Source organism: Simochromis diagramma, unplaced genomic scaffold (genome assembly GCF_900408965.1).
Source record: "Simochromis diagramma unplaced genomic scaffold, fSimDia1.1 OVJJ01000545.1, whole genome shotgun sequence".
NCBI lineage: Eukaryota > Metazoa > Chordata > Actinopteri > Cichliformes > Cichlidae > Simochromis > Simochromis diagramma.
In genome coordinates this window covers 6428947-6447707 of record NW_024387371.1, presented here as the reverse complement: position 1 = coordinate 6447707, position 18761 = coordinate 6428947, and the positions used below count along the sequence as shown (strand labels likewise).

The window sequence follows — 18761 nt, the reverse complement described above, 5'->3', positions numbered from 1 at the left end:
TAGCAGTGGTTGAGATGGTAAGAAAATCTAAAGTATAACCCATTGTGATAAAAATATGAAATTATGCAAAGATTATTGATTGGACTTCATAATACCGCCCGTATTTTATTGTACAGGCCGTGAAATACGTTAGTAAGGATCCTAAGTAAGTAAGATTTAAGAGCTTGTCAAGAACAAAATTCTCAAAGTGCAAGGGTATCTAGGGGGATGATATATTTACCAAGGAACACTTTGTAGTTGATACAATTCAGGTTTTCACAGGAAAAAAATTACACTGCCAATAATTTTAAGAAATGTATTATTTCCAGGTATTTTAGCAGAAAAACACTAATTTTCCAGCTTACACTCTAAAATCACTGCACTTTTTGTGGCTTAACTTGGTATTTTAAATTTCAATTATACCTTGTATTGGCGTGCATATAGCAGAAACAACAAACACCAGCACGCAATGCAGACTATGGCCTCTGTAATGATAAGACCGTATGGACCTGTGCCCTGTGATATTTGCCGGTGTAGCAAAGGGAGAACAGTCCTTATCACATTTTATATATAATACAAATGGAGAACTCAATAGTGGAGCATCCATGATGAACATTATGGCATGCTATATTTATAGTGTAAGATGGGAAACTTTGGGGGGGGGGGTTCTGCTATAATACCTGGAAGCTGAGCATTACTTAATATTACTTTTAATTGCTTCTTCTCTGTAAAAACTTGAATTGTTACCTCCTTATTTTAATACATCTACTGCCAAGTATTGCTAGGTAATTGTAATTACATTGTAATTCAGATAAAATACATAGCAATCTCATTTAATTCTAGTGTAATCACACCGTTAGTTGTGGGCTGCATTATGAAATGCTACAAGATAATCTTATAATTCCAAATCTTTTTTTGCGGGGGGTTGCCCTGGCTGTAGATGACTCTTGCTTGGATTTGATTATCTTGGATCAGATGACCTCTGGTTTGTGATTCTTCTGTATAACCTTCAGCAACTTGACGAGGGGGAGAAGCTACGCAACCTATATACAGAATAGGCTATAATGCATGGCCATATGTGTGAAATCGTCTCTTGGAATAGGCCCAAGCTGCATCCGTTCTGCAATACTCAGTTAACCACCACACAAGCCACTGTGGGCACCGCAGATGATTTCATATGCAGACAAAGCCAAGTCCTTGCTTACATCTGGCGGGTTTTTTGTGGGCTAATGTGCATATTTTCATTTTAACATAATTTGTTCAGCGTGGTGTAAAGTGTCTCTTTTTACTGCTGTCGTGTAAACACTTAAATATGTTTCCCAGTATTGTCGCAATGATTTTCGCGACCCTGCGCTTGCTGCGCAGTAAACCCGCGGCGGCTCCGCTACAGATTACTGTGTAAACACACCCTTGTATGTGATTGGTCGAGACATTTTAGCGCGACGTACCACAGCCAATCACAGGATTGTTTTTCTATCACGTCGGTGAACGGATAGTAAGCTAACGGATAATGCAAAAACAAACTATTATAAAGAAGGCGGATTGCGGCTTAACGGCGATATAGCGTGGCAGGGCTTGATTATCTGGAACGAGTGTTTCTTGTTAGGATTTTATTTGTGAGCATGCGGTACGGCCGTGACTGCGAGGACGCAAGAATTGGGTAAGCCGAGCTAACCAGCGTTAGCAGCAGCGTGCTAATTTTCAGCGTTCCGCAAGGCCGCAGAGAAATACGAGCACTGCTTCCTGTTGTTGCTTCATGGAGAATGTAGGCTGAGCTACGATCACAACGTCAACCCCAAAAGTGTTATCTCGGAAACGAGCGCAGTCGTGCAGTTATTTGCACTTCAGTTTATTTTATACGAGCTTGCGAGCTACCTAGCTCGTTAGCTAGCTAGCTAACATGAGTGAAGTGACGGACTGCAAACAGTCCGCTGACTCTGCGTCGAGGAAACGGTGTCCATCACCCGATAAGGATGAAGGCAGCCTGATTCCCAGCAAGTCCGCAAAACTTAGTGACCAGCCAGATAAAACGAGGGTTAGTTCTGAAAGTTGCAAAGACAGTGAAGCCGAGAGTAAAGAAGCAGCCGGGAGCGAGGGCCAGTCGAAAGATGGCAAAGAGGAACAAGCCGCTGTGAAAGCAGATCAGGGTTCAGAGAGCACTGGTGGCACCAGTTCACAGCCTGTCAACAGCTCCAGCGCTGACAGCCACCACACCAGCAGTAGCACCGACAAGCCGCAGGAGTCGGCTCATGCAAAAGACAAAGCAGAGAAAACAGTAGAAATAGAGCGGCGTCCCACAGCTCCTCTGGACAAATCCGACTCAGCTGCCATAGCAGCTGCTGAAGCGCTGGCCAGTCTCACAGGGGGGGACGGAGAAGACAGCCAAGAGACTCCTTGTTCATCTGAAAAGGCCAAGCAGGTGAAACAAGGGAGTAAATTTAAACAGCGCGGGGGACACCAGTCCTCAAAAGTTGGCTCCAAAACACAAGCAGCGGCAGCAGATAGCTCCACATCTGTGCATAGCACTGACAGAGAGGATACAGATGATGTGCCTGAAGCAGATGAGGGTGATGAATCGGTATCTGGCTCTTCCTCCACACCGAGCTCCTCTTTCCCATCAGAAAATGAGGAAAACGATGATGGCGAATGTGCCATTGTGTCTGTAAAGATGGCTCCAGAGTTGAGGCAGTCGGTGGCTCTCCTGGCACAAGTACAGATGAGGCTGGAAGCCCTTGAGAAGAAAAGTGCCCGGCTTCACCAGAGGCTGGAGTTGAAGATTAGTCGTCAGCGGCGCCCGCATCTGGATCAGAGAAGTTCTATCACGAAAACGATCCCTGGGTTTTGGGTGACAGCTGTATCCTTAAAATATGAAAGTGTAACGCTCGACCGATTGCCATGCTGTGTTTGAGTATTTAAAGTGAATTTGTCCTGTTGTTTTTTCGTAACTTCGATGTGCCAGCTGTTGAACCATCCTCATCTCTCAGCTCACATTGATGAGACCGATGAAGACGCTCTTAGTTACATGACTGATCTTGAGGTAGGACATTTTATTCTCCCAATCTCAGCTGATGCATATTTGTAGAATGGAAGAAAACACGTTTTCCTACCTTTTTCCTCAGATTGAGTCTTTCAAGAATAACAAATTGGGCTACAGAATTCGCTTCCACTTCAGACGAAACCCTTACTTTCAGAACAACATCATCATGAAAGAGCTGCACCTCGGAATGGGAGGTAAAAAATAAACATGTGATTATAAAATCAAGTGATATTAGGTAAAGCATAGTGTAGCCTCAAAATTATATCAGTCTTTTGGAGAATACAGTAATACGATTTTTGACAGTGCACAAAAAAACAAAACATTTTTTTTAGTGGTTGCTGCTTGCAGGCTGCAGCATTTATTAGTGTGATCAAAATGAAGGGCATTTTTCATCCCACATAAGTCAAATGTTTTCTCCAAAAAAGCATAAAATAACTGCCACACTTTAGTTGGACAGCTACTACTTAACCATATGCACAGTATTGTCACATAATAAAATATAATTAAAACACATTTTCAACCTGGGATGTTGTATATTGGGTCGACCTTTTTAACCGACTGCTTAAAGCCCTCTTTTTACCACCGTGCAACTACATGAGTAATTTCCATCCACCATTTGATTTTCCTATCACATAGGAACTTATGATAGGAAAGGGTTACTCCCTAGTTGCATTATGTGCAGCTAGGAAGTGCTCCTGCAGTGCTTACGTGAGGCATTTGTTTACTTTAGGTCACACATCACCAGCTCCTAGTATCTCCTCCTCATGTGCCTTAATAGCCTGTTTGTGTAGAACGGTGTGTTTTTGCGTCAACTGGTGGAACAAGTTTGTCGTTTCCACCTTTATTGGGATCAATTTTCTTGCATGTTTTGGAAAGCACTGTGCTTTGTCGGAGCTTGATATGGTAGCTCCCTTATTAGGTACAAAGTGGTTAATGGAGGCTAACATGCAGTTCTTGCTCTCAGATGTGTCTGGGCTTGAGTCATTGTAGTGTGTGCTAGGGAAAGTAAATGCATGCCATTGGTGTGTCAATAATATATTGATATGACATTTTAATATCATTTAAAAATTTACACTGGTATTGTGAAAAATGAGGTTCAGTACAGCCCTAGCATATAAGGATAATCTTAAAAAGTAGAGTTATCAATTTTGCTTTTTTTTCCCCCAATTCGGTCATATTTTGGAAGGGAAAATGACAACTAAATGGGAAATTTTCATTAACAGCTGCCTAGGGCTGTTCGATATAACGATATATATCGGATGACGATATAAAAACGTCTATCGTTTCATTTTATGCTATCGTTTGTTTCGTGGTGTCGCAAAATAAACTGTTTACGGCAATATTTTTTCATCGTTTTGATGGTCATTGTAGTGGCTATATTAATTTCTTAAAGTTCTCTCTTTCTCTTATATTTAATATAACCACACTATGGACGGACAAGCGACTGTTTTTATGCGTTGTCGTTAGCAACAATGACGGTAAAATCATCGCGTGTCTGCTTGTTTATTTTCCACATAAACCTTTCACGATAAAGCTCAAGATCCTGTTGAAACTTTTCAAAATAAACTGAATCACGTGAAAGAGTGTGCAGTATTTACGGATGAGAAGCAAAAAAGAGCCGCCAGGTGCTAAAAAAAAATAAACCTTAGACTCAAACGTTAGAACAGGCTTTTCCCCGCAGCACGCCATGTAATAAATACTCACAAAGAAAACGGCGGCTGTTACAACTTATGTCTAAAAATGTATAGTTTCATGCATCTGTTAAAACACTCGACTCCAGGTACACGACGCCCAGCTGGAAACGCTTCCCGCAATTCGAGCTGCCCGAGATTCACAGAATTTACAGAAAATGTTACATTTTTGTGATTTTATATCGTTATCAGGGACGATAGAATTCTTATATCGGGATATGAGATTTTGGTCATATCGCACAGCCCTACAGCTGCCTATAAAATATATGGGAATGAGAAGTTGCAAGTAAACCAAACAACTTGACAAATTTGTCAGTGTCACATTGTGAAGCATTATTATTATATTATTGTTTATTTATCCAGGTGAAAGTCTCATTGAGATTTAAATCTCATTTCCAGGAGCAACCTGGCCAAAAGGGCAGCAGAAGTTACAACAAATGTGTTTTTTGTTGTTTGTTTTACCACAATCTTACCAGTGATTCTGTACATTCAGGTTTTATGTTTTTAAATTGAAAGTTAATTTAAATCAGTGGTTTTCAAACCATAGGATACAGGTTCACTGCAGGTGAGCCAGGTGGAATAAACTAAATGAAACTAAGGTCAATGTTTGTTAATGTTTTTCTTCCTAACTTTGGGATAAGTAAAGTATTGTGTTTCTTATCTTTATGGTTTGCTGATGTTATTGCACCTTTAAGTAATACATTTTAGTTTGGGTTCCTTTTTATTGTTTGATTTAAAAAAAAAAAAAAAAATATGGAATGCGAGAGTGAACTTCAGCTTCTGGGGCACTCAAGATAAAGTGAGGACCACTGATTTAGGGGACTCATGTAAATAAAAGCCCAGTTACAATACGGCTGGTGAGTGGCGAAACTTGCTTTTAGAAGGGCACACACCGTATTCAGACAGCACAGTTGCATTATGAAATGGAGGATTGGCTGAGATTACTTTAACTGTTTCACTCTTTGTCGTCATGCACATGAATAGAAAGAATCATTTGTGATGTCAAGCAGGAAGCTTATATCCTCAGTATCATGTTCTAATCCTGGCTGCTCATGTTTTCAGGATCTCCCATGTCGTTCTCCAACCCCATTCTATGGCATCGTGGACACAACCTGACAGCCCACAGTGAACCCAGGAAGTCTTCACGTGGTGTTTATGAGACGTTTTTCAGCTGGTTCAGTGACCACAGCAGCCCAGGACAAGATGATGTAGCACAGGTACACAAGAGTACACCCACATATTGGATTGTAGCAAAAATAAATCGATAAGTATAATTTTATTTATTTGTTTATAAGGACAACACATTGATCAACATTTCTGTGAGTATGGCAGCGTTAGTCAGCTGGCTAATTTTCAAGTGCAGTTCTTTGGCAAGATGTTTTTAAAAATGATTCAAATAATAGAATAAACACAATAATTGGACAGACAATTACGCTCACTATTCAAGACAAGAGGAAAGAGCAAAAAATGTACTCCTAATATAATATAAAGACAAGCGGCAGCCACCACAAACATTTAATACAATAATACAACAGAAACAGTAAGCAGCAACAAATAATAGAAACAATAACCTTGCCTGGTAAAGAATTTCAGGCAGGTTAGATCGAAATAGAAAAATAAAAACAGCTTTACTAGAATTTACTGTGCAGATTTTAACATGTTTGTGTCTGATCAACCTGGATCAAGACCTGGAGACTTAGTAACGGTGTTGTAGGAGCTCCAGTTTCTGTTTTCACTTGGTAAAACATTTTCTATTTGAAGCTTTGATTAACAGGATCTCCTGATTTTAAATGTGTGTTGCTGTATTCGAAAGCTTTGAGACCCACTAGGCTGCAACAGTTTCAGAGGTATTTTGTTAACCTATTATTAGATTTTGCTAGACAATCATTATTTGCAAGCATGGTGTACCAGCTGTGTGCTGAAAGGGTCAGAGTTCAAATGCTTGAAGCAATTATGTCACATTTAGTTAACATGATTACAGTCAGACTTTGGAAAAATGGCGACTTTATTACCCTTTAAAAATAGAAGAAATTCCTCTTTCAGTTAATTGCATTTTTGAACTAGATAAATGTGAAGTGAACTGAAGCTTCCACAGTCTGGTTGAGAGTAAAGTTGGACTTTAAGGATGGGGCACAAGTAAAGAAAAGAGAGGGGTAAAATGAGAATGTGACACAATTTAATCTTGATTTCCAAAATTGAGGTTGAAAATAAATGTTAAATAATTGCGCAGCCCCAATAAGGACACTTCCTTTTTTGTTTTGGTTTGTTTTTAACAGATATAAACATCAGGGTGTCTATCAAGTTGACCACCACTGGGCAAATGTGTGCGTTCATTTATTTATTTATTTTTATACAAAAGCTTCAATGGTAAATTAACAGTTTAAAAAGACTATAAAGACATTTTAAAAATAAATAAAGAGCCAACCCATATGTTATAGCTAAATACTCTTTTACCTGTTTAGTTGATGAGGTCACTAAAGCCCCTTTTCCATTAATACCTACTCTGGTCGGCTTGCCACGGTTTTCAGGGTTTTCCATCAGGGGGTTCCAAGCAACCCAAGGTAATCCCAAAATGTAATTTCAACAGACTGCATGCCACCGATTGGCTGGTAAGTGGCATCAATCAATGAGCTATGAGAGGGTCTCGTTCGCGAAAATCAAAACCAACATTTTTAAAACCCCGAAAACAAGGAAATGGCTACAAAAACAACACGGTGGTCTCAGAGTCTGATGAAAAGCCTCAGACCGCTCGATGTCCACCTTGATTGTAGCGTTCATGTCGCATACTAATTACATCACTGGAAGTTCAGCCACGTTGCTATGACAGCGATTGGGTGGTACTCGATTGTAACGGAAAACCCGTCGATCCAAGTAGGTACTAATGGAAAAGGGCCTTATGGGCACAGTGGGCCATCTACAAATCTGAAGCTCTGTGGTTTGATTCCCACCATGTCAAAGTGTCCTTGAGCAACCCCAAATTTAATCTGAAGCGTCAATCAGCTTGTGAGTGTGACAGATTAAGCTTCTTTTGGCTGCTCCGTTATTCACATGGGGTCGCCACAGCGGATGGCGCCAGGATATTTGCCAGATTTTGAAGCCGGATGCCTTGTATCTCCTCTCGGTCTTAAACACCGGCTTTTTCACATGTTCTACAAATGTATAAGCCACTGTAAGTATGGAGCAGAAGCCGATCAATATATTGATCTGCCATTACTGGCGATTTGAGGGTTTTTAACTATTGAGAGATGAACGATTATTAATAAATGTTTTGCATGCCAAGCACAACTGGCAGCTGATCCGATCCAAGTGACGTGTTGTGAAAAAGTGCTTTCAGAGCTCAGTAAGTAGAAATCACTGTAAAAATACCAGTCGATTTACCATTTCTAAGTCCATATTTGTTCACTTATGGCTGGCTCAGGCTTTGCCCTTTGTTAGTGATGTGCTTCAGTGGGCTTTCGCTGGTATAAGCTGTAAATTGGGAAATGAACTCCCTGTTGTTTTTCTCTCTCTCTCATCACCCGCTGTGTGTGCAGGGACGCACTGAGGCCCAAATGCTGCTCCCTCTTCAGTTAATAGTTAATGTGTGTTTTTTTTTCTCTGCCTCAAAAGATTGAATTAATAGTTCCATATTAATTGAGCGCGACATTAAATTGCCCACCTGACCAAAGCCGCCAGGGTTACATTTTCTGATGGAAGCCCTATAATAGGAAAATTCTTAAACAATGCCATCAGGAAAACGTGTTTGTGTGTGTCTGTGGGGGTGCATTGTGTGTTTTCTATTCAAACATTTGCCTCTGGCAGGAATGCACATGGTGTGTGAAACTGAACATGTGCATCTCAACATATTGAAATGTACTGAAATGAAATTCGTGCTGTTCTTCAGATTCTTAAGGACGACCTGTACAGAGACCCTCTGAGATACTACCTCACTCCTCTCTGGGAACCGAGGGAGAACGGCAGGTAAAACAAACTCACAGATCCTACCAACTAACAGTCAGTGGGAGAAACGCACATCGTAAGCCGTAAAATATAGAAGTATTCTCAGTAGCTGAGTGGGCTGCACATCAAAACAAAGAGCGTGTTTACTGTTAATGTGAAGGTTTATTTTTTTTAATTTTGCAGTAGTGGCACGGGGGCTAGAACGGCTGACAACGGCAACGGAGACGAGTGTGTTGTGATCTCTGACTCGGATGATGAACCCGGTGAGGAGGCTGGTGAAGCTGAACAAGGCAACAGTAGGGATGAGGAAGAGGAGGAGGAGGAAGGCGAAGAAGAGGAGGAAAGAGGGCAAAGTGCAGGTCAGTGCCAAGACGGGACGGATAAAACGGTTCAAATCCCGCATTATACAGAAGCTCATTCTCACTTCTAGCTTATTTTGAAAATGGATGTCTGCGTCCATTTAGTGTTGAGCTCGCTGGGCTGTGTTGTAGCTGAAATTTAAATGTATGAGTAATGCGGGTTAAACTGAATAGACAAGAAATATCTCCTCCTCAGATGAGAGCCCAGGGGAGGAGGAGGATGGTGGAGAGATTGTGATCGACGGTAAGACATCACTCTTAACAGCAGCGCTACAAATTCACCATTGTCACAAATAATCAGTGGGAGGCTGTTGAATCTGCGGGTGGCATTTCAGTCTACGTATCCTTCATTCTTTGATTTATTTAAGCTGAATCAGAAAAACAACAAACATCTTGTTTTATTTGAGTTTTTAAACCATGACTGAAAAAATATTTGTATTTACTTTGTTATAGTGTTATAATGAAAATAAGAGCGCAATTTCAACACAATTCAGTTTTTCTCAGTTTTTTTCTACTGTAACTTTCATCTCAAGGCACTTTATATTGTGATGTCAAGACTCTACAGTAATATGATGTGAGCAAGGACGGTGACAGTGGGGAGGATGAACTCCCTTTTAGCCTCCAGCAAAACCAGGCTCAGGGAGAGGGCAGGCATCCACAGACCGAGAAGATAGAAAAGAGGAGCATAGGGATATGATGAACAACAGATGGTACAAGAAACTACAGGACACATTATTGACTTGAGTAGTGGTTTATAAACACATGGGGAGTGGAGAATTTGGGAAGTCCCCCAACAGCCTGAGCCTATAGGAGAATAACTAAGGGAAAATTCAGGGTCCTCTGATCCAGCCGTAACTGTAAGTTTTATCAAACCGCAACAGTTTAAGCCTTATCTAGAAAGCAGGAAGGGTGTCTGTCTCCTAAACCCAAACTGGGAGCTGGATCCACGGGAAAGGGGCCTGAGAGAGCTGAAGGGTTGGGATAATAAGGCAATATAAGGTCTATTTCAGTGTTATAAAACATTCTTGAGCCATACCAGCTGTGACTTTCTTAAGTGCTTTCCCAATTTTAAAAGGCTCATTAATACATTTCTCATAGGATTTAATTAGAGCCATAATTACTACAGCAAAACTAAATCTTTTTCACTGCATGCTTACCTGTTTTTTTTGTTTGTTTGTTTGTTTTGTTTTTTTAAGTAAAAATAAAAAACATCACTATTTCTTTCCTTTCAATTTAGGTTTCAAAACAGAAAAGAAACAAAATAAGAAAATTCATTTTCCCCAAATCTATATTTAAAACCAAACACAAATAAATCAAAGAATGAACAATACATGGATTCAATTCATAATCGTTTTCCTCTTTCCTACTCTTTTAAATTATGGTATTTTTTTTTTTTTTATTTACCTTTTTTATTTTAAAGTTTGCTTTGTGGGATAATTAAAGCGACCCATTGAAACGATAGACGTCTGATTTTTGTCCTGTAGGCTCCGACGACAGCGATCAGGAGGAAGAAGAGGAAGAGGGAGCATAAGAAGAAGAAGACGTGAGCTTGAAGGAGTCACCGCAGGGACCAGAGACCGAGAGGATGAAGAGAATGCTTGGTTTGTGAAGACTAACAGCAAACATTAAACCCTTCTTCCTGATGTTAGTCATTTTTATGCACAGAATATCCAGTTTTGTTTTGTTTTTTATAACAAATAAACACACAGAAGCATTTTAAATCAGGTTTAACTGTAACAACAAAGCCAAGGCAGCGCGTTTCCCCTCTGTTTTATACAGTTGGTACTGTGTCTTCTGATGTACTCTGATACACTTTTTGCAGTTGTTTTTTTTTCTAAGCAGATTCTTGGGCATATTATGCCTCCTGGTTCTTCTACTGTTTTTCGATTTAAAGAGCATTGTACTACAACCTGTACGCGTGTAGGTGAGTTTTCTGATTGCCCCTATTTGGTGGCATAAAACTTTGCATTGCATATTCTTCAAATAACAGTGAAGCCTTCCGAGGCTTTATTAGCAATCTTGTCACATTTGGGCTTTTCTTTTGTTTGTTTGTTTTCTGGGTTTTTTAGGAATCGACATGTGACAAAGCAAATATGTCACAGTTTAAATTTGATATAGTTACAGTACATTTTAGATGCACTGAGTACTGAACCAAAATTTGTTCTCAGGGATGATCATGGCGGTAGTCGCGTTGAAAGAACCGTGCTGGCTTTTCAGACATTTACACACTCTGGTTATTGTCGGTTGTGTATAAAGAAACGTGTACTCTACTGTAGTAAGTAGGAACAATTATTGTTTTAATAGACTACCTGTGTTTTGTTTCGGGTTTTTCTTTCTCCCCTACTCTACGTGTCCTGTCTTGCTACACACCAGCCTCCATCAGCAGTCTGTAAACCATCTCTGGTGTTTAAAATCATTGCGTAGTTTGACGTTTTTGTGGATTTTTGTAAAGCACTCCTTGAGTAAGAAGAGTTTTGATATTTGATTTTCTTTTAGATTTTAACTTAATTTGAAATTTACTTTCTAAATCATTGAAGGTTTAATCTAATGTAACGTGTTTAAGGTTTGTGTTATCTGCTTAAAATGATGGTATTTATTACTTTGTTTTTTCTACAAATCCAAATTATGGCATGCCTGTGAGCACGAAATATAAGATGAAGTGATTATATTCCTTACAAGGCCGTGTGGGGGGGAAGTAATTTTCTGCGCACAGTGTTAGTAAATGTTAAATTCACAGCAACAGATGGGGTGCACTGTAACAAAGCTAGTATTTGTATTGCTTACTTTTCTTAGCAAGGAACCTGTAAATAATACTTCTGCGTTGTCTTTTGGATAAGGCAAAACATGTTTAATCCATGGATGAATTTATCAAATAATCTGGAGGGTTTTTCATAAACATGATCAGAAGGTTATATTTTGTGTGCTGTGTTTTATAGAACACTGTAGTTACAGATACCTACTTGTTTGTTGTTTTGGGTAATTTTTTTTCTTTTTTTGTTTTAAAGATAAATGTCAAGTTTTTGCTCAGACCTAATAAAATAGACAGTTGTTTCACTTTGTCTGTGTGGTTGACATATGCTAGATCCCCTGTCCCCAACACCCGGGCCACGGACCAGTACCGATGTGCGAGTCGTTTGGTACCGGGCCGCGAGAGTTGAGGCTCGGGTGTGACATGGATGGTTTTCAGGGGTTTTATTGGTTTTTATCGTTATTTTTCATCGTTTTTATCGTTAACTCTGTTTCCCTGGGTCTTTTTCCGTGTGTTATGAATAAATCATCTTTATTTTGGTACCGGTTTTATTTTGTTGTATTTTCCTGCAACACCTTAAAGCAGGTGTCTCCAACTCCAGGCCTCGAGGGCCGATGTCCTGCAGGTTTTAGATGTGTCCTTGATCCAACACAGCTGATTCAACATGTCTTGCAGTTCTCCAGAGGCCTGGTAATGAACTAATCATTTGATTCAGGTGTGTTGACCCAGGGTGAGATCTAAAACCTGCAGGACACCGGCCCTCGAGGCCTGGAGTTGGAGACCCCTGCCTTAAAGGAAAGTCTGTGAAAATATTGTCGGACATAAACCGGTCCGTGGCGCAAAAACGGTTGGGGACCGCTGTGCTAGAGAAAATTTTTGTTATCTATTGTGGAGTTTATGCCCAAATATACACTCACTGGCCACTTCTTTAGGTATACATGGTTAGTACCCGGTTTTACCCCTGTTTGCATTAAAAGCTGGCTTAATTCTTCATGCACAGATTCAATAAGGTGCAGGAAAGATTTCCCAGAGGTTTTGATTTGTATCGACACGATAGCATCACACGGTTGCTGTGGATTTATCGGCTGCACATCGTGATCTGAATCTGCCGTTCCACCACATTCCATAGGTGCTCTTTATGGCTTCAGATCTGTCGACTCTGGAGGACGTTTGAGCACAGTGAGCTCTTTATCGTGTTCAAGATCCCAGTTTGAGATCTTTTTACTTGGTGCGACTCATCAGAAGATGGGTACACTTTGGTCGAAATGGGATGGACTTTTTCAGCAAAAATATCCTGGTATGCTGTGGTGTTTACACAGTATTCGGTTGTTACTAAGGGGCTCAAAGTCTGGCAAGAAAACACCCCTCACATCATGACACTACCACCACTAGCCTGAGCCTCTGATATAAGGCGGGGTGAATGTTGTTTACTCCAAATTTTGACCCCACCGTCCAAATGTTGCAGCAGAAATTGAGGCTCATGAGACCAGGCAACATTTTCTAGTCTTCTATTCTACAATTTACGGTGAACCTCTGTGTGAATTGTAGCACTTGTAGCACCCACTTCTCTGTTTCTGCTGACAGGAGTTGCACTTATCTCAAATTAGTTTAGCCATTCTTGTCTGACCAGTTTTTCACCAGTGGAGATGCCACTCACTGGATCGTTTCTCTTTTTCAGACCATTCTTTGTAAACCCTAGAGATGGTTGTGTGGGGAAACTCCCAGTTGATGTGCAATTTCAGATATCAGACCAGCCCGTCTGCCACTAACAACTCACTTGAATCACTTAAATCACCATTCTGATCCTCGTCTTGATCATATCTATATACCTAAATGTATTTAATTGCTGCTATGTGTTTGGCTTCTTAAATATTTTCTTACCCCTCACTTACCTGTTCCTCTTCACTGCCCCACTACGCAATAAAAAAAATTTTAAAAACATAAATATATAATATTTACAACATCTAGTCACTGGATATCTCTCTTCCTCTTATTCACATCGAGCCTGTAACATCTGGGTTCAGATCCTCTGATGCATACAAATGCACTCAGTGACACACTTGCACCTGCTTTTAATTCTGACCATGTATAATGTGTTTCTTTGTGTTTGTGTGCCTGTATTGTTGTGCAAGTACACTTCTGAGAAAAAGATTTAAATCGCCCTCTTTGCATTTTGCCAAGAAAATGTGCAAATGTACATGCAAATACAGTACAAAAAGGAAAAAACGAGTTTGTACAATTCTCCCAAAGCTCTTCCTTGGATGTTAGCTGGTTTGTCTTTTGTTTTCAGTCTGATTCCACACTATTTCGATACTGGCTCTAGGGAGGCCAATCCACGACTGAAGCCACTGACACTTTCCCAATAAGTACTTTTCTGTATTTATAATTCCATCAAGTTTGAAGAGATCCTCAACACTACTGGCTGAAATGCAGCCCCAAACCATGACAGAGCCTCCACCATGTTTACAGATGGATGGAGACATTCACTGTTGTTTCTCCCTCTTGATCTCTTCTGTACATAGTGAACCAAAAATATCTAATTTGGATTCATCATTGATTTGATCGCTTGTCCAGTTTCCTCAAGTGTTCAGCTAACAGCTCTTTGAGAAACACCTTGGTGGTGCAAAATACTATTAAAGAAAAACTGTGAGAGACCTTCAGAAATTGTGGTGTTATTGCTCAAGGCCAACTTAGAAATGACAAGCACGCCTGGCTGCTTAGAAACAAAGTGTAAAGAAATGATGAGTGGTCCAAAACTTTTGCACATTACTGAGGTTATTGTATATCAGTCTGCCTTTAAAAAAAGGTTCCAGATCTCAATAAGACTGTTTAGCTCTTCTTTCCATAAAGACAGCATTTGATCACCTCTCCTGTACCTTTAAAGATGAGCTTTGACAACTCAGTATTCATTAATAAAAAAGTGGTTTTATAACCATTAGAATAGGTTCTGGGTTTTTCCAAGAGTAGTCCCAATAAACTGCATAGACAGGGATCACCCTCACTACCTTCTGATGCACACTCAGCCTCTTTGTTCTTTAAGTAGCATTAAAACAAGACAGAAACCACTCAGTTCATAGAAACAAGGCTTGCCCTCTAGTAAGTTTCCAAGGTGGAAAGAGTTAAAGGATTTCATAATGATAATAAAATAGCCACAAGATGGCAGTGTGGTTAAGCCAATCTATTGTTAGAATAGCTGTCAATTTTTTTTGTTTTTAATGAGTGAATCTAATATCTCATAAACAGCCAAATTTGACAGCAGTATTTAGGCTATTAGGTGTGTAGAAATGAGAAATGATTAAGTCTTCCCTCAGCTGTCTCACACGAACACGAACCGCTTCTAATAAGTTATAGATGTGTGACTTATTAAAGTGATCTCAGATATGTTTGGCTGCAGCACTTGCATCTTGACGGGAAGAATCAAAGAAGACCCGCTGAGATACAGCTGTTCTTTATTGTATTCCAACTTTGATTTGACGGCAGTGTTTGTTATCACTGACATTTCAAATGTAGCACTGCAAATAGCCACGGGCAAGACATTTTTGGACAGGCCCAGACAAAGGACCAGCAGTGCTGTTGCAATGGTACACTTAAACCCCTGATTCCACTTTTAATGCACAGCTATAAATATTCCACTAGCGAAAACCTGTCCTGTTGTAGCAGCACCCGGGGTATGCGGTCTAGGATGGGCCTATACTATTAATACTGATGATGAAACACATTATGGCCACATGAAGTGATCCCATGTGAAACAGTGTTTGTCTCCTCTTTGAAGTAGTTTTTTTTGGCCTATCTCAAAGCACCACATGTTTTCATGACTATGAATTAATAATGAGGTTGGTTCCTACAATATTGATTGTGACAAACTAAGTACAGATTGCTGGGAGGGTAAAACCATCCTCAGGCTGCTTTGTGGTCTGAGGGTAGTCTGTGAAGCCTTTGTTATGTGTGGGGTGGCAAAATCCTAAATGGATTCTCCGGCGTAAACTACACTACCCTGGGTTGAGCTCTTGTTGCTACTGTACACAAATCATCTTGTCATGCTGCTTCATGTTCTTCGCTTTTTTTTCAGTGCATCTTAAGAATCTCAGGCCGATTAACGGTGACAAAAAAAATGAAAGAACAACACAGGGGAGCTAATTCCTCATCTGTGATTAATGTGGGGGAGGTTATTTTTTCTCCTGCAATGTGTACAAAAAAAGGGGCATGAGCTGCTCTCTGAGGCTCATCAATAGTGGATAATCTGACGGTGTGAGATAGGCCTCCTTGAATAACAACTACCTGTGCGTGAGTGTGTGTCTGCAAATGTAGGTCTTGTACTGCTGTTTGCGAAGCTTGCATTCGATGTGCACGCTTCGGGGTGCACGCACGCTTGCAGGAGCCGCGCGTCACATAAACACGCCTTCGGGTTTTTAACGCGAGCGGGATCCACTGCTCGTCAGATAATCAAGATGAAGCACAGCATTTCAGTAGTGCAGCAGAGAGAACAGCTAAAATGAGAAGAGAATGGAGTGAGTATGACTGAGGGAAATGGATGAGTGCAGTGATAAGCAGGGCTGCCCGGGCCCTGACAGATACACACAGCAGATGGATGACTCTTATCTGGGAGATCACAGAGTGCATACTCACGCCTAGGCCCAGTTACAGAGCCACGATCACACCAGACAGATGAATAGGCCTATCCCCAACCAATCACACTGCACGTACTGTAGACATGCACACAAGTGCACACCTACACACACACACACACACACACACAACTTCTTGACAGAATGAACAGATTGCAGCTTCTGCGTTACCTTTTGTGTCTTTGACATTGAAATTCACCTGGAGTCTGGTGTCTCAAGGATATGTGCGAAGGGAGCAGGGAGCAAGGGTGTGGACGGAGATAAGAGAAATCAATTTAATTTCAATTCGAGCAGCAGACGCGAACGCGCGTGAGTTTGTGTCTCCGTGCCGACATGCACACACTGTATGCATGTGCGCCGGCATACAAATTTATCTGTCAAAGAAAGACCCGCATGCACTGTATTCTCACTTTGTTCAGCTTGCCACATTTTTCACTAATTCTCTTAGCGCAAACAATGTCTGTGGCAGAGGTTAAGATAGAGCTCGAGTCATAAATACTCAAAACAAATAACATTTTGAACTGTTTTTCTCCCACTGGGACACTTAACCATTAACCAGCTATTACCAAAGACTTTTCAAAGAGTGCTGACAGGTCTACCTTTTAAGACACGGGGACTGTGCTTGCACTCATCTGCTTACATCCTCACTATCCTCTTTTGAAATACAGCTACCCTCCCTGCCAACCACACACACACGCACGCACATACCCCTTGTTATTTGGAAAGAGCTCTTCTTCAACAGCTGTTGAATCTCCCAGCTGCGTTTTATTACAAGGGAAAGTGCCAGTCTTGTCTTCAAGGCAGATGGCGGGCTGGCTGGCCCTGTAGACACGTGGCATGTTGGACGACTGCAGACGGTGCTCCATCTCAAAGAAGCCGAAGCTACATTATGTTTGTAGAGTGTTTGCACTAAAAGTCTGCACTCACCTCATTCCCAATCCGCTGTGTGGTGAGCAGGCTGTGTCTGGAATGTGCGCCACGTATGCACCCTTCATGTCAAAGATGTTTTCCAAAGTTGTTCTCCTTTGATAATCACTGGTGTGTGAAGTTCGTGAGTGTCGCACAGCACCTGCTCTCTTTTCATCCATTGTGATGTTTACATTTTTTCGGACCTGTAAGATAATAATTGCAAGGCTTGTTAATCTGCGTGGAAAGCTTTGTCACTGAACACAGGGCAAACAATTCTTGTGAATGTCTTATAGTCTTATTTTCTCTACCCTATAATTTCTTCTTAAGGTGATTTCATGTAATGGTGATGCCCTGGACATGCCTCAGAGCCGCTGGCATGTTCAGACACTCTTCAGTTCATCAATACACTGCATGAAAACCCATCAGGGGGTTAAAATAATAGGTTGTCTTTCCTTGCGGGGACAATACCCTGGCTCTGGAAATGATTGATGGGTCTGAGGTCCCAGGATTCACCAGGAGTTTTTGGTTGGCCTACAGGGATCAATGTCTACCTCACATTTCACATTACCTATCCATTAGGGAAGAAGAGCCACTTGAGGGGGGCTTTTTGTGGACCAGAAAACCAGCCAATGTTGTTTCCTAATCCTACAGTCTGTCTCCAACAAAATCATCCATCATGCTGGAGTTAACAGGGATAGACTCACGTACACAGAGCAAAAACACCAACCGCAACACTCAGTGAGGGGATGTTGCTATGACTTTAGCAAGTTGAGGCAGCAGTGTATGAATGCTGGGGAGATAAGAACACAGGATGATGCAGTGAAAGATACTGTACAAATGACGTTAATGAGTGCTTGTGAAGGGTGGGAGCTGGTCAGTTTATTGGTGTCCATGGCCAAAGTTGAGAGCACATGGAAACTTGAACCCGGCACACAGTCATGAGTCATTTCCGCAACTGGAAACAGAAGGATGCCTCCAGTGGGGCAGGAAACAAAGGCGCTCTCCTGGATACATTTTGACACACTTTGCCGCCTGTAGATCACATGTGGCTGATACCCAGCTTCTGATAAGGTCAGTGATTTCACATACTCTGCTGGTGTGATGAGGAATCAAACCAGAAAACGTGCATTAAAGATAGATTTAAGCGTTGAAGATTAGAGTGTTCTGAGGCTTTGCCAAGAACTGCCCCCACCATGTGACCTTTTACACACTGGCACACCACATCACCTCATGGGTTTATTTTATTTTACTGTCTTACAGGGCTGTTGCTCAGAATACACTCACCGTCTGCTTTTGTGTCTTTAGTGCGCCACACTGCGTCAGGGCTCTCCACAAAGCCGGCAATGATGAGAGGCGCCCTAAAAGCTGTTTTAATTTCAAGCTCAAGGCTCCGTTAAAAGGATGGATGTCCTTTACATTCAGTCCTCCCCCCCTTTCTGGTTGCTTTGTCACTGTTGTCATGAGCGCTGGAGC

General features: G+C 41.1%; 1 protein-coding gene across 2 annotated transcripts; it reads left to right on the top strand.

Annotated features, from left to right (window-relative positions):
• Positions 1–1303: 1303 nt before the first annotated feature.
• On the top strand, positions 1304–12062 carry tspy (testis specific protein Y-linked). 2 transcript variants are annotated; one of them, XM_040008077.1, is made up of 8 exons: positions 1304–2833; positions 2939–3016; positions 3099–3210; positions 5770–5924; positions 8591–8667; positions 8830–9005; positions 9202–9249; positions 10490–12062. In XM_040008077.1, exons 1-8 carry the CDS (start codon positions 1880–1882, stop codon positions 10534–10536), a joined length of 1647 nt encoding a protein of 548 aa, XP_039864011.1. In that variant the 5' UTR covers positions 1304–1879; the 3' UTR covers positions 10537–12062. The 2 variants fall into 2 exon arrangements, with proteins under 2 accessions (XP_039864011.1, XP_039864012.1); XM_040008078.1 differs by lacking the exon at positions 9202–9249 and having other exon boundaries at positions 1307–2833.
• The last annotated feature ends 6699 nt before the right edge of the window (positions 12063–18761 follow it).

Excerpts from the sequence above, each read along its gene's own strand:
- tspy (XM_040008077.1), top strand. The coding sequence starts at position 1,880 with ATGAGTGAAGTGACGGACTGCAAACAGTCCGCTGACTCTGCGTCGAGG. Across the intron at positions 5,925-8,590 it reads GACAAGATGATGTAGCACAG|ATTCTTAAGGACGACCTGTA; the intron begins GTACACAAGAGT and ends GCTGTTCTTCAG. Across the intron at positions 8,668-8,829 it reads GAACCGAGGGAGAACGGCAG|TAGTGGCACGGGGGCTAGAA; the intron begins GTAAAACAAACT and ends TTAATTTTGCAG.